The sequence below is a fragment of the Pelodiscus sinensis genome, chromosome 1, assembly GCF_052426305.1.
Source record: "Pelodiscus sinensis isolate ZL-2025 chromosome 1, ASM5242630v1, whole genome shotgun sequence".
Classification (NCBI taxonomy): Eukaryota; Metazoa; Chordata; order Testudines; family Trionychidae; genus Pelodiscus; species Pelodiscus sinensis.
The window spans coordinates 81,864,768-81,877,992 of record NC_143052.1 but is presented as its reverse complement, the minus strand read 5'-3'; the positions used below and the strand labels follow the sequence as shown (position 1 = coordinate 81,877,992).

The 13,225-nt window shown below is 38.1% G+C and overlaps 1 protein-coding gene across 2 annotated transcripts in view; it reads right to left on the bottom strand.

Moving 5' to 3' along the window:
- Nucleotides 1-480: 480 nt before the first annotated feature.
- Nucleotides 481-13,225, bottom strand: part of NUDT4 (nudix hydrolase 4) — a 39,663-nt gene continuing 26,918 nt past the window's right edge. The window contains exons 3-5 of one of the 2 annotated variants that reach the window (XM_075933171.2): nucleotides 11,116-11,160; nucleotides 7,426-7,517; nucleotides 481-4,180 (exon numbers count right to left, since the gene is read on the bottom strand). In XM_075933171.2, the coding sequence (XP_075789286.1) occupies nucleotides 3,982-4,180; nucleotides 7,426-7,517; nucleotides 11,116-11,160 (336 nt within the window). In that variant the 3' untranslated portion in view covers nucleotides 481-3,981. The remainder of the gene's footprint in view (nucleotides 4,181-7,425; nucleotides 7,518-11,115; nucleotides 11,161-13,225) is intronic. The other variant, XM_075933181.2, reaches the window with a different exon arrangement.

The following is a 13,225-nucleotide window of genomic DNA, read 5'->3' as shown; positions in this document are numbered from 1 at the left end:
GGAGAGGATTTGAACATTTTTTAAAAGGGCTGGTATTTAAATGTTTAATTACCAAAGCATGTAAAGACAAACACTGTCATCTTCTGTTTAAACAAGGTTTGTGGCCAGAGAACTATCAATTTGCAGAAGCACTGTGGTAAAAGAGTTCAATTGTATTTGCATATACAGTTAGCTGGACCATTCAGAATTCACGACTGAGTATGTTAGGTGCCATAGGACTACATTTTTAAAGTTACAAACTAACATGGATACCCTTGAGGTGTTTAAATGAGTACACGTGCAACACTGCCAGCTTTTGGGACCATTTACACTGATATGCAAACTGGGGCACCAAAAGGGCAACTTAAGGTTTAAGTTACTTGCCAGTGCTATAGCCAAGTGACCCTCAAACCCTTTTCAGATAGGGCATAAACATTGTATATCAGCACTCTGCCATCAGTGATTAAACACTAGTACCTACTGAAAGATGACACCCACAGCTCTAGTTCAGATTTTATTTTGATGTTTCTCAAATATAAAAAGTCAAAATTCTTACATCAATCTTTAAAGAAAAATCCATGCAAGCAGTTCAAAATGTCTACAACTTACATTTCCTTCAAGTTTCTCTTCTCAGAACCACGTTGATAAAAGGAAAAAACCTAGTTGGTTTGATTTTCTCCATAACAGCTCGTAAATAGGCCAACTTTGGGCAAAGTTAATGCGCAAGTTGTTGCCAAATTATGCTTTTCACTTTAACAGCCTCTGTGCAAAACACTTGATACTGTTGCAGTGTTACAAGATTCAATAAATGCCTGCTTAAAAATGGGTAACTATTTTCAGTTCAGTTGGAGCTGAAGCTATTTGCACTGGCAATAGCCCATCACATCCACTGGTGCAAATCAGCTTCCTTTTTTGTTCACACAGCCAGACAAGCCTCAGAGCCATCAGCAGCTCACTTTGGTTGGAAAACAGGATGAAAAATTTAAACTAGTCCTATTTACACAAATAATGCACCCTAGTAAAAGCCATAAGAACCACCACTCATTTACTTCATGAATCAAACTGGAAAAATCTTTCTAAGAATGTGAGAAAAGTGCTGGCAGCAACATGCTTCTATATTTAATTTTGACACCTGGAACCAATGCAAAATTTCTCTTACCCCACATTTTACACCATCCATTTTTACACCATTCATTTCTATAGAATGCAATGTAGTGCTCACTTTGACAGTCATTAACACTCACAAATGAATATTTGCCAAAATGGTTCTGTAGCATACTTAAAAGCAACAGCCTGCACAGTACTGTCAGTTTACCTTTACTGTCACATACTTCAAAGTTCTGTGAATAGAAAAGCATTGGAAATAAAATTGAACATGTTTCATTTTGAAAGCTGCATAGAGACTGAAGAGATCTGTACAATGAATGGCATAAGAATTCATGTGGCACTATTAATAATCCAAAGGGGTGCAACCAAAAATATTAAAATATTTATAGGCAATCAACTGAGCTTGTTAGCAACAGCAATTCTGTACATTTTTACAATTATCAAATACATAGAGCTACAAAATAAAATCATGCATTACCACTAATATTTTATACAAGTATGGGTTTTCTTTTAATTCCAGGAGTCAAACTGAGATAGATGTAGTTATGAACTATAAGCCAAGTAACTACTTTGGATTCTTGTATGTAGTTACATGGATTATGCTGTACAAAATCAGAAACTTCTCAAAGGCTAATAGTTATGAGCTCAGTTTAACATGTTAATGACTTCTGAACAACATGAGTGTCAATGTACATGACAGAAATTCTATCATAGTACATCAGATTCTTTTCAAAGTGCCTGACTTCTGCGCTCTCTAGATGTTTTAGTACATTTTTTTCAATTTTGAAAGCCCTTCAAAGTCAATATGAGTTAGGCAATGTTGGTGGTGTTCACATCATAATTAAAAAATAGTTTAAAATCTCATTGTTTTGAGATTTTGGACCTCAAGTACCTGAAGACTCATGAGATCAGCAGTTCACCACAATTCAACAATTGTGTGGTGAATCTGAACTATACATAGACATGCCTCCTCTTCCGGTTTTAGAAGTGACCTGGAACTAGAACTACGGCTAGTGCTGTTTAAATCACTTGGTCATCCCACTTCAAAGTTCAAGGAGCTCATGTTTCGTGGCTCATGTTCAGGGCCATCTCTAGTCAGTAGTACTTATGGCCTTGGCAAAGAGCAGTTTTGCATGAGGTGAAACCTCAGAAATATTACTATCCATTGTTCAAATACATTTATATATGGCACATCTCATTTTTCAAAAAAATCACTTGTGGCACCAGTATATTCCTAAAAAAGTGTAACAGCACGCAAGTTTAATTTATAGCAGCATTTTACACAATTTGTGCTAAAAAAGTAGAAGTTAACCATTTGTGTATTGAGTAACAAAATGTTTAAATTACATTTACTTTCCATTTTACACTCACTATTTACCAGTTGGAATATTTACAAAGGGTTCAAATGCTATGTAAAAGAATGAGTTTACCCAAAACAGCCTTCACAAGACACGTTTACCCCACCCTAAGTTTTGGCTGCTTAGAAAGGCAGAGGCTGCTGAATCATCATTTAGATCCTACAAATTTCCAAAGTTAAGTATCTGCATAAGCTAGGATGGCACTCTTTGTAGAAGACTTATAATGGCACAGTGGCAAGAACATGTTTGGAAACTGATCTCAGCTGTGGGTCTCAATGTTTTTGGTTGGCAGGTACAAGGGAAAGTGGTAATTATGACAGGCTGCAGTCCCAAGTTTACTGCAGTTGTAGCAGTAGCTCTACTTTCACTTTGGAGAGCAAAAATGGTTATTTGGAATGGTCCGTAATATTTTTGAAGTATAACTACTTGAATTGGGATATCCAGCATAGTTAATAAGGTAACAATTTTTGGTACCTCTGAAATGTATATAGAAGCTCTTTGCTCCTAGGTTTACAAAATGCTATTTCTTCATCATCAGTTTGCTAATGGACTTAGACCTATCCAAATTGTACCCCTTATAGGTATAATTTTTCCCCCCCAAACACTATACTTTCTTATGCCACAGAAGCTTCAAGAGACAAAACTGAAAGAAACTGAGATGCTATTTTTGATAACTGAACAATCCTGGAAAGAACGACAGGATCATGCTGTCAGCAAAATGAATGTTAAGATATCAGAGGAAAGCAACACTTAAAAAATCATTGTAAAGAAGGTGTGGGGGGGGGGGGGGGGAATCAGCAGCATGTTTTCAGTTTTCATGTACCTCTTCCTATACTTATGAATTTCTTGCATGTTTGCCAGGTACTACAAAAAGCTTCTCAGAACAGCTTTTGGAAATGTAGAGACAGACCATCAATTGTCAAGCCTCAGTTCAGAATCTTTGCCAGAGGTGTCAAATACATTTTATGTGTTAAAACTACATAAGTCAACGTAACTAAGGAGAAAAATGTTGCTTGATATTTAAATCCTTTGTTGCCATTGGCTGGATGTATTTAGTGCTTCATTGTAGTCGTGCTTATCTATTTACGTTGAATAGCATGCTCAGTTTCCCAGACAGTAGTAGTATTTTAGAGGTCTTTAGCATTGTAAATGTACATTTTGAATGAAAGTTTTACAGAAACTTTCCTGCCAAAAGGTTTACCTTTATTTTATGGTGTATTTGACTAAAACAATTTAAGCCAAAATCTGGAATAAGTTCCACTTAACTCAGATGTTGTGTTATTTTAGCAGGGGTGTAAATTCACACACTGATTAGTTTTTTTAAAATGGCTAGTTAAGACATCTTAAAAATCTAAATATGGCTTTAGTTTGCTGCAATATTATTTTACATTGTTAAAAGAAAAAAGTCAGTGTCTGAATGTTATGATGTATTCATACATTTTGCTGAGAACTGAGTCAAAAATGTCTGCATGTGAACAAAGCTTCCTCCCCTCCCCCACCTTGTGATGGCACATGAGTAAAAAGGTATTCCAAATTTTTATCTCACAGTCGAGGGCAACCCAGAAGTCTGTGCTGAAGTGACATATAAGGAGTTGTTATCGGGAAGATTTGAGACCACAGAATTTCCATTGGTTGGGGAACAGCCCAGTTTCAGTTTTTCCAGGTATTCTGCATGAACAGGTTTATGACACTGAAGAATCTTGATAGCATCTTCTACTTTAAACCATTCTCTTTTCCTTCCTGAATGAGTAATTTACATAAAAAGATGTTACAAACAAGTTTCAATAGCAGTTAGGTACAACAGCTAGTTCAAAAAACTCCAAGGTGAAATGCCAAGCAAAAATACAAACTGACATGAAACACAAGAGTAACAGTGAGTAGCAGAGCAAGAGAGGTTCTTGTGCCTTGCCTCCCCTCCCCCTCCCCCAATGTACAGAATCGTAAAAGGTTTGCTTATTTTCCTTGTTGCTTTACACTGGAAATCCAGGTTGTCTGCTCTGGTAGACTGAACTAGAGAACAGGAAAGTGACTTCAAGAGAAAGCTGGGCAACAAATAGTCAAACTTATCTCGTTCATTGAAACTAAATAGATGCTAACAAAAGATTTTAGCTATGAGGTCTGTTTTGTAGAGGTTTTATACCTATTCTATCTCCAGTCCAACTTCTGCGGAATCCATGCTCTTTAACAAGTTTAGTCCGAATGGCTGGGAACAGGAACAGATGCATGGTTGGCTTCTTTAGGGCACAGAGCAAGTCTATATGAGTGCCTACTGAATAACTTTGTATGGACACTTATAGAAGTGGCACCTTTTTCTGAGTAGCCATTCTGAGTAAATATTCATGTCTGAAGTTATTTTGGAATGGCTATTCCACTTTAAATATACCAGAGTACATATGCATCATCATCTGCCCTCTTCAAGATAACGAAGAGGTACTAAATGTAACATCTGACAATTGACAGACAGTAGTAGCAGAACTCCAAGCACTAGTAACTGAAGGAAAAACAGGAAACTCTTGAGGAGTTCCTCTGGCCAATGAAAGCGGAGCAGTCTAGAAGTCTGCTCAAGCAACCCCTTTAAGTTGCTAAAATGCTCAAACTTCATGTTTCAGTTGATAAGACACCAATGAAGCCATTTAAAGCAGAGCAGAAAATATTAAAGGAAATGGTTGTTACAAGGAAACTGAATTAAAGTCATTCCATTTTGTTTTTCCAAATATATTGACAAAAATAGTTTGAATTTCTTTACCATTCATATTTGAAGATATGTTTGCATACCAGACCAGAACCACAAGCCCAATTCTTTTGTACCAAAACTGCAAAGTCTTTGCAACTACAACCTGAAGTCAAGATCTTTTGTAGTTCAAGTAGGCTATACCAAAATGCAACCACTACTATATGGTTAACACAAACTAATCTTATTTGCTACCCCACAATACATGATTGTGACACCTTTAATGACCCTAAAGTACCTCAGCACACTAAGGCAGAGATTCCCAAACTTATTGTGTACGCTCTTTCAGATTTACCAATTATCTGTATATCCCCTTCCAGATCTAGTTGCTGCCTGCATATCCTACCCTTGTTATAACTAATACTTTGCATGTTAACACTGTTTTCTGCCATGTGTTCATATTTCACAGTTATATACAGCTATAGTATGAAGTTCTGAACTTACACTGGACAATTATTGGGCAATTGAACCCACACTGTATTGGGTGATACAAGATTGTAGATGAGTACTCTGTACAGCAGCATGTGTTCTCACTGGTATATCTTGAAGTAAATTAAACTACCATATTTTATGTAACAAATTTGTAGAGTTTAAAAGCTTCATTTGAGTAGCCTATTATGAAAGTGTAATAAATAAAATCTACCGTTACATAGTTTCTCCTGCATCTCCCCCAGAGATCTTGCATTGCCTCTTGGGTACATGAATCAGTTTGGGAACCCTTGTACTACCTTTTTAAGGAGTGATTTCTGTACTGAAAATAGTATGAAAAACCTGTTAACACGGTTTTCTTTTGTTGTACAACTTGCAATATATATTGTGTTGCTATTGTAGTTTTTGAAACATTCTTTTAAAGGGACATTGTTGTGACTGACATGCTACTTACTGTAAAGGACAAAACATTCAAATTCTAGGATCTACAGTATTTATTGTAGAATATAATGTATAGTATTAAAATTATAGTTCCTGAAATGGGCAAACCATCAGCCAACGGAGGATACTGTTTTTGTGCGGGTTCCTTTGTGATCCATAAGACAACTGACCAACAGACTGCTCAATGAATGCAACATGCTAATATTGAGATAAAGCCACAGGAAAGACAGATTATCTTATTAGGGATATCTATAACTTGCTAATTTTAAAAAAAAGCTGTCAGAGGTCTCTGAAAGTTATGGAATCTGCGACTTCCACAACCTAATCTTATTTTACTGGAATTGCTCAAGTGCTACAAAAGCTATGAAGTACAAGTTTAACTAAACCTAGTCAAAGTTTCATTAAAGTTGGATAAAGGGTCTTTCAAAAAAAACCTTTTCATTGTTTTATTATGGAAATCAAAACATCCTTTTGTTTTCTGAAACAAACACTGGAAATTTTTCAACAAAAAGCAAAATCTGCTAAAAATAGTATTTTCATGCAAGGTACCCATTTTCAGAACATCTGCGATTATGCCTAGCAACTTGACAACAAGGAGTTCCAGTTATGTTGAGAAATGTTGCAGTTTCTCATTTTATTGCTTTACACCACCTATATTATATATATTGTGTTATTCCTACATTGTATTTGAAATAGGGATGTTAAATTTAGGGTAATTGACTAATCGAATAGTCAATGCATTTTACATCGACTAGTTGATAGGGCATCTTTGCCTTTGAAGGTGAAAGCGCCATGTGGAGCCTGGAAGCAGCTAGGGACTCCCAGTTGACTCTGGGTTCCGAACAGCACTGCTGCAGAAGCCCAAAAGTCAGGCTCCCCACAGTATTTCAAAGTGACAGTGCCACATGGAGCCCAGGATCAGCTGGGAAGCCCCAGCTGATCCTGGGCTCCACGCCATGCTGCCGCTTTGAAATGTTGGGAGGAGCTTGACTCTGGGCTCCCGCAGCATTTCAAAGCTGCAGCGCTGCATGGAGCTAGGGGGTGAGCAGAAGCCCAGAGTCAGGATCCTTGCAGTGTTTCAAAGCAGCAGCACCACGTGGAGCTCAGGATCTGGCCCCAGGCTCCACTTGGCGCTGCCGCTTTGAAGTACCCTCTCCTTTCCTCCCCTTGACAAGCTTGTCGTCTAGTCCGTCACATCCCTAATTTGAAAGTTAAGTTTTGTACAGCGGAGGAAAAAAACCACACCATTTACAATCATTTCAGTTTTGTCACAAATTAGGGTTCTCTCCAAATTGAGAAGAATCCACTGCTGTAGGTTCCAGAAAATGAAATACATTTCATAACTGAAGTTAGCGCTTAGCAAGGATAAAACAAACAAACTTGCCTATATTAACTGAATCCTCCCAGTCTTCCAATATTTCAGTCACTGTAAGAACATAAACGTAAGTCCTATGCTTCCGGTCTTGGTTCTGCTTGAATGTTAGAAATACAAATTTTAATTCACGGTAATTTAAAGACAGACACTTGTTTAAATTCATGTTCAATTATATACATTAAAGTGTTCAATGTATCCGTTAAACAAAACCAACTCACTCTTGACTATTTGATATTCCTGTTGTAAAATACTTCATACTATTGCAGAATAAGCACAAGAGAATTCAAACATCTATTTTCCCTCCAAACAGGAAAGCCACCTTAGTACTGAACAGCATAAAAATTGAAAGTTAACAAAGTTGGACCCTATGAAAACTGAATAATATTTAGCACATGCGCGCGCGTGCACACACATCCACCCACCCCACCCACCCCCCTCACTCACTTCAGGAAGAGCCATCACAATCATCTAGTCTGACCACATAACACGTTATAGAATTTCACTCAACATAGGTGGAATGGACACAGCTAAGTATTCTAGATTTGTAAGCAAGACTGAGTTTTTCAATAATTAATATTCAGTTTAGATCAGCCAATAGATAGTATCATGAGCTTTCATGGGCAAAACCCACTTCCTCAGATGAGCAGGAGAACTGAGTTTTACCCATGAATGCTCATACCGCCATATTTTTAAAATACATAATTTTGTTAGCTTAAGGGTGTGTCTACACAGCACCCTAAACTCGAAATTAGCTGCGCGGTGTACATATACTCTAAGGCTCTATGGACCTACTCGTTTTTAAAGTTACAGATTAACATGGCTACTCAAGACTATACGAGAGAATGCAACTTTCATCCTAAAGGTCTGACTGGTTAACAGGCCCTGCTGCTAACCTTTTAGAGCCTCTTTTCCTCCTTCCCTAGTCCCCCGACAGCTTACAGTAATGGGTAAATCATGGACAATATCCACGTCCTTAATGGCTGCTCATTGGGGACATTCCAAAGCCAGTGCTGTCTCTTTAGGGTGCTCCAAAGCAAAGGTGAACAGAAAAACGGACTGAGCATCCAAGACAGGAGGGCTTGTAGGGGAATTTAAGTTGGGTCAGTTTTTTCCAATAACCATCTAACTTGGTTTGTATGGACATGAGACTTAGGCCTTATCGACAGAATGTTACTGTGTGGCAAGCCAAGATGTATATCTACAGACTGCCATGCAGTATTGTTTCATGTAGAGAAGCCCTAGGGGTGAGTATGTAGGTGGTTTTAATTCAGTGCTTTGTTCCAGTTACTAAATACAAGTTTCAAGATGGTTATTGGTCAACATCACCATTGTAAGTTCCTAAAACCCTGTTAAGGCTTCTAAGTGATAAGCAAGTAGTGTATCCGATCCCTGTCTAAGTATGGGATTTCTCAATTCTTCTACACAGGGACAGGTATGGACAAGAGACCAAACACTTAATGTTTTAGTGAGAAAAGTTGTTAAGAGGGATTAAGTGTTTTAAAAAACAACCCAATTAGTAATTGTTTTGATTAGACTGTACACAGCTAAATCCTCCTCCTTTATTGCTACACTACAATTAAGTGCTAATGTTTTCCCTATCAGAAAAGGTACGTCTAAACTACATTCCCCCTTTTGAAAGAGGGATGTAAATTAGACATATCAAAATTGCAAATGAAGCCGGGATTTGAATTTCCTGCACTTCATTTGCATAATTGTGTCATGGTGTTTTCGAAAATGCTATTTTGAAAGTGAAACCGAGGTCTAGATGCGGTTCTTTCAAAAAGAAAAGCCTTTTTCGAAAGATCCTGTACTCCACCCTCCACTCCCCAGGTGAATGCCCTATCCCATAAGCCACTTGGGAACCCAGCCCACCTCCCTCCCTTCAGGGCATCCCTTAAATCCTGTGCACGCAGTCAGGTCGCTCCCATGGTGGATGGAGAGGGGAGTGCCCAGAACCAGCTTTTCTTTTTGAAAGAACCGTGTCTAGACCACAGTTTCACTTTCAAAATAGCATTTTTCGAAAGACTGCCGAGACAATTATGCAAATAAGGTGCAAGAAATTCAAATCCCGGCTTCATTTGCCATTTCAATAGGTCTAATTTACATCCCTCTTTCGAAAGAGATGTAGTCTAGACATACCCAAAGACACTGGCTAGAGGGAGAAATTAAATGCCGGCTATGTGTAGATAACGTGGGAAGGTAAAGGAAATAATCCCGCATGTATCTGGGCAGTATTTTAAAACTAAAGATGCTCATATAAAGACATAATAGGATAGTAGCTGTGGTTTTTGATAAAATAGGGAAGTGACAGTGGGAACCATATTGAAGAAATAAGGATGGCTATTTGCATAAGTCCAATATTGTTTTTCGTAGAGGGAAAACCGTAGGGGTGGTGGATGCTGAGGGGAGAAAAATCAAGTATAGACTGCCTACAATAAGCCAGTCTAAACCGCTGATAGTTACTCTTTTAAAGGAGTAAAGAACTTAATGTCTTGCTTGTTACTGTTACAACCAATATTGAAAAACTACAGCAAAAATCAGAGGTCTTCTCCAACCCCTCCTCGCCCCCCGGATTCATTGTGAGCATCTGACATTAAACTTTGTATCATCAGTTTCCTTATTTGTGTCTATCACAAAGCATCACGAGAAGCATTTTTTAAAAACTGGATCATAGTGGCTAACAAAACATTGAAAGATACTTTAATTTCTGGTACTAAAATTGCAACTCAAACTGACTAGATTGGGTCCCTTTGTCACCTACACTTCAAGGACAAAGTAATTTGTGCTTTGCTGTTCAGAAAGCCCAATTTCTAGAACTGATTTTTTTTAAAATCTCCAAGATACTTTAAGAACATCCATGTTGTCTTGCATAAAACCAGAAGTAAACCCAAGAAAATGGACTGAAAATTCTCAGAGAGCCTTAAAAGGACTAGGTATTGAATAAGAGTTGTCCCACTTGTATTTTAACTGATATTTTGTCTTCAATATCAAGCACCAGAGATGGTCTTAACTGGAGAAGAGATATTGGATGATGTTGGCCAGTGGTCTGAGGTGATATCAAGCATTTTCTCAGGTCTTGCTCATGTTCTCAGCAACTAATTGATAGCCATATTTCAGAGTCAGGCAGGAATTCATCACCACTGTCATCCCCCATCCCTTTTTCAGGTACTAGTTCTCTTCTATGCCACATAGAACAGGTGAGAGGAAGTGAAGTCTTAGGAGGGCAATAATAATTTGGTTTAATTCCAGAGGTCTTTAGTATGCAGGTTGCTGGGTTGTATTCAGTGACCTATGATATGCTAGTGGTCAGATGAAGTAATCTGGTGATTTTCAGGCCAGAACAGACTTACGACTAAATTAGAAAGTTGGGTGTTGACCAAAAGGTGTAGTCAGCTTACAAGCCTCTACCACTCTGGTTCACTTTTTTTGGATTCCAAATGCCAAATCTATTAGTTCAGATACCCCAATTTTTTTCCAGGAAAATAGGGCAGAGAACACCAGGGATCTCCAACATTTTAAAGGCTTTCTACTTTTCAGGCCCTACACAGAGCAGCAAAAAGGCACATCTTTTCCAGAAACAAGCAATGCTTACATTCCTTGGAGTTTCAAAGAGGTCAGTTTCACCAGCCTATCAACTTGCATAGTGAACATATAGGCTTAGGTGTGCGTTTGGAGTTATATTTTAAATAGCTCACCTCAAATATCCCCAGCAGTCTGCCTAGTTTTCCCTTTACTCCAGCCTACAAAAAAGAAAGAATAAAGTATTACCATGCCCATTTTTCTTACGTTCAAATCTGAAATCTGACTTATGCTTTTGAAATGAAGTTGCTACAAACCATATAAAAAAGGGATTACACAGGTTTATCAGGAGATACTGTAGATGTAGAATATTAATTCATAGAGAAATTTTGCCTAGGCACCATTATTACTTGAGATGACATAGGAACCGCCATACTGGGTCAGACCAAAGGTCCATCTAGCCCACTATCCTGTCTGCTGACAGTGGCCAATGCCAGATGCCTTAGAGGAAGTGAACGTAACAGGCAATCACCAAGTGATCCCTCTCCTGTCATCCATTTTCAAACAGAGGCTAAGGACACCATTCCTATCCATCCTGGCTAATAGCCATTGATGGACCTAACCTCAATGAATGTATTTAGCTCTTTTTTCAACCCTGTTAAAGTCCTGGTCTTCACAACCTACTCTGGCAAGGAGTTCCCACAGGTTGATTGTATGAAGAAAAACTTCCTTTATTTTTTAACCTGCTGCCTATTCATTTCATTTGGTGACCCCTATTTCTTATATTATCGGAATAAGTAAATAACTTTTACTCATTTTTTCCACATCAGTCATGATTTTATAGACCTCTATCATATCCCCCTTAGTCTCCCCTTTTCTAAGATGAGAAGTCTAAGTCTTTTTATCTTTCATATGGGACCTATTCCAAACCCCTTAATCATTTTTGTTGTCTTCTCTGAACCTTTTCCAATGCCAATATATCTGTGAGATGAGGTGATCTCAAAAAGTTACCCAAACTTTTTGATCTCTGAATATGCTTGTAGGGCAAGAAACTTGTACATTCAATAATTTGTGCATCCAGTAAGAAGATATGTATCTGATCTTACTGACTTATCACCACGTGCACATATTAGCACCAAAGTGCAAAGAACAAAAAATGGCTGAAACTCACATGTATCTAGACCTAAATGTTATTTTATATATTCCTTGTAAGCCATTTTTACATTAGTAAGATATCAAATGGGATGTAGCAAATTAAGGTGAATAGAATGAAATAAAATTAGGTATAATTTACCAAGGCTGAATAATCAAGTTAACTAAAGAGCCAACAGTCACTCCATAAGAATTATTAGTCCAGACACTGATGTCCATGAACATTGTCAACAGCTAAAGTAAATCAAAAGGCAGGACTTTAATACTGTTTTAGAATACTTGATATGTTAATCATAGTTACATGAATTGCCCCCATGCAACTGGGACAAAATACTTCACATTATACATGTTTCAAACAGATTTAAGTGATGCTCAAACCTACAGTTGGGATCTCCACACCTGTCTTTCATCTCTTTTTAGTTAGTTAGCAATCATACAAGGCTAAAATTCAGAGTTTTATTTTAGAAATAGCTTAACATATGCCACGAGAGAAATTACTACTTCATTTTCTCCAGTTTCATACCTACAGGTAGCTTGAGATATTTCCAGTGAAGAGGCATTATTTATGCTTTACACTTTCGTCCAACCAAGCTACAAATCTAAATCTACAAATGTATGATTCAAGGGTCCATCTGCAGACGAGGCTGTAACAGGGTTTTTGTACACCTGAAATGTTACAACGGTGCTGCTGCAGCTGCACAACTGCAGCACTTCAATGTAGACGCTATCTACATCAATAGGAAGGGTTCCCCTCATGGTGAAAGGATGTTTGGTTGGTGTCACGTTACTGAATTTGAGGGAAGCAGCCAGATCACTGCTACACCCATAGGTGGGGGTGTTGGCTCCAAAAATGGTATAAAAGGGGGCCATGTGGGGTGTTGAATAGAAGCTTATTGTCTGCTAATCCTATGTACGCTAGTCATGTGATTGTATAATGTATGTGTGTGTAGTTAGGAATCTGTAATCTGTGTGGATAATGAATATTTCTCTGCATGTTGTTGAGCATTGGGCAGAGCCTGGCCTATGGACATGCTAATTAGTGAGGCTCTGTGGGACAATGGCACTCAATGGGCCATGGACACACCTAAAGAATGAGGGCTGCCACCTAAGGGCTGCCAACAAGGAACACGGGGA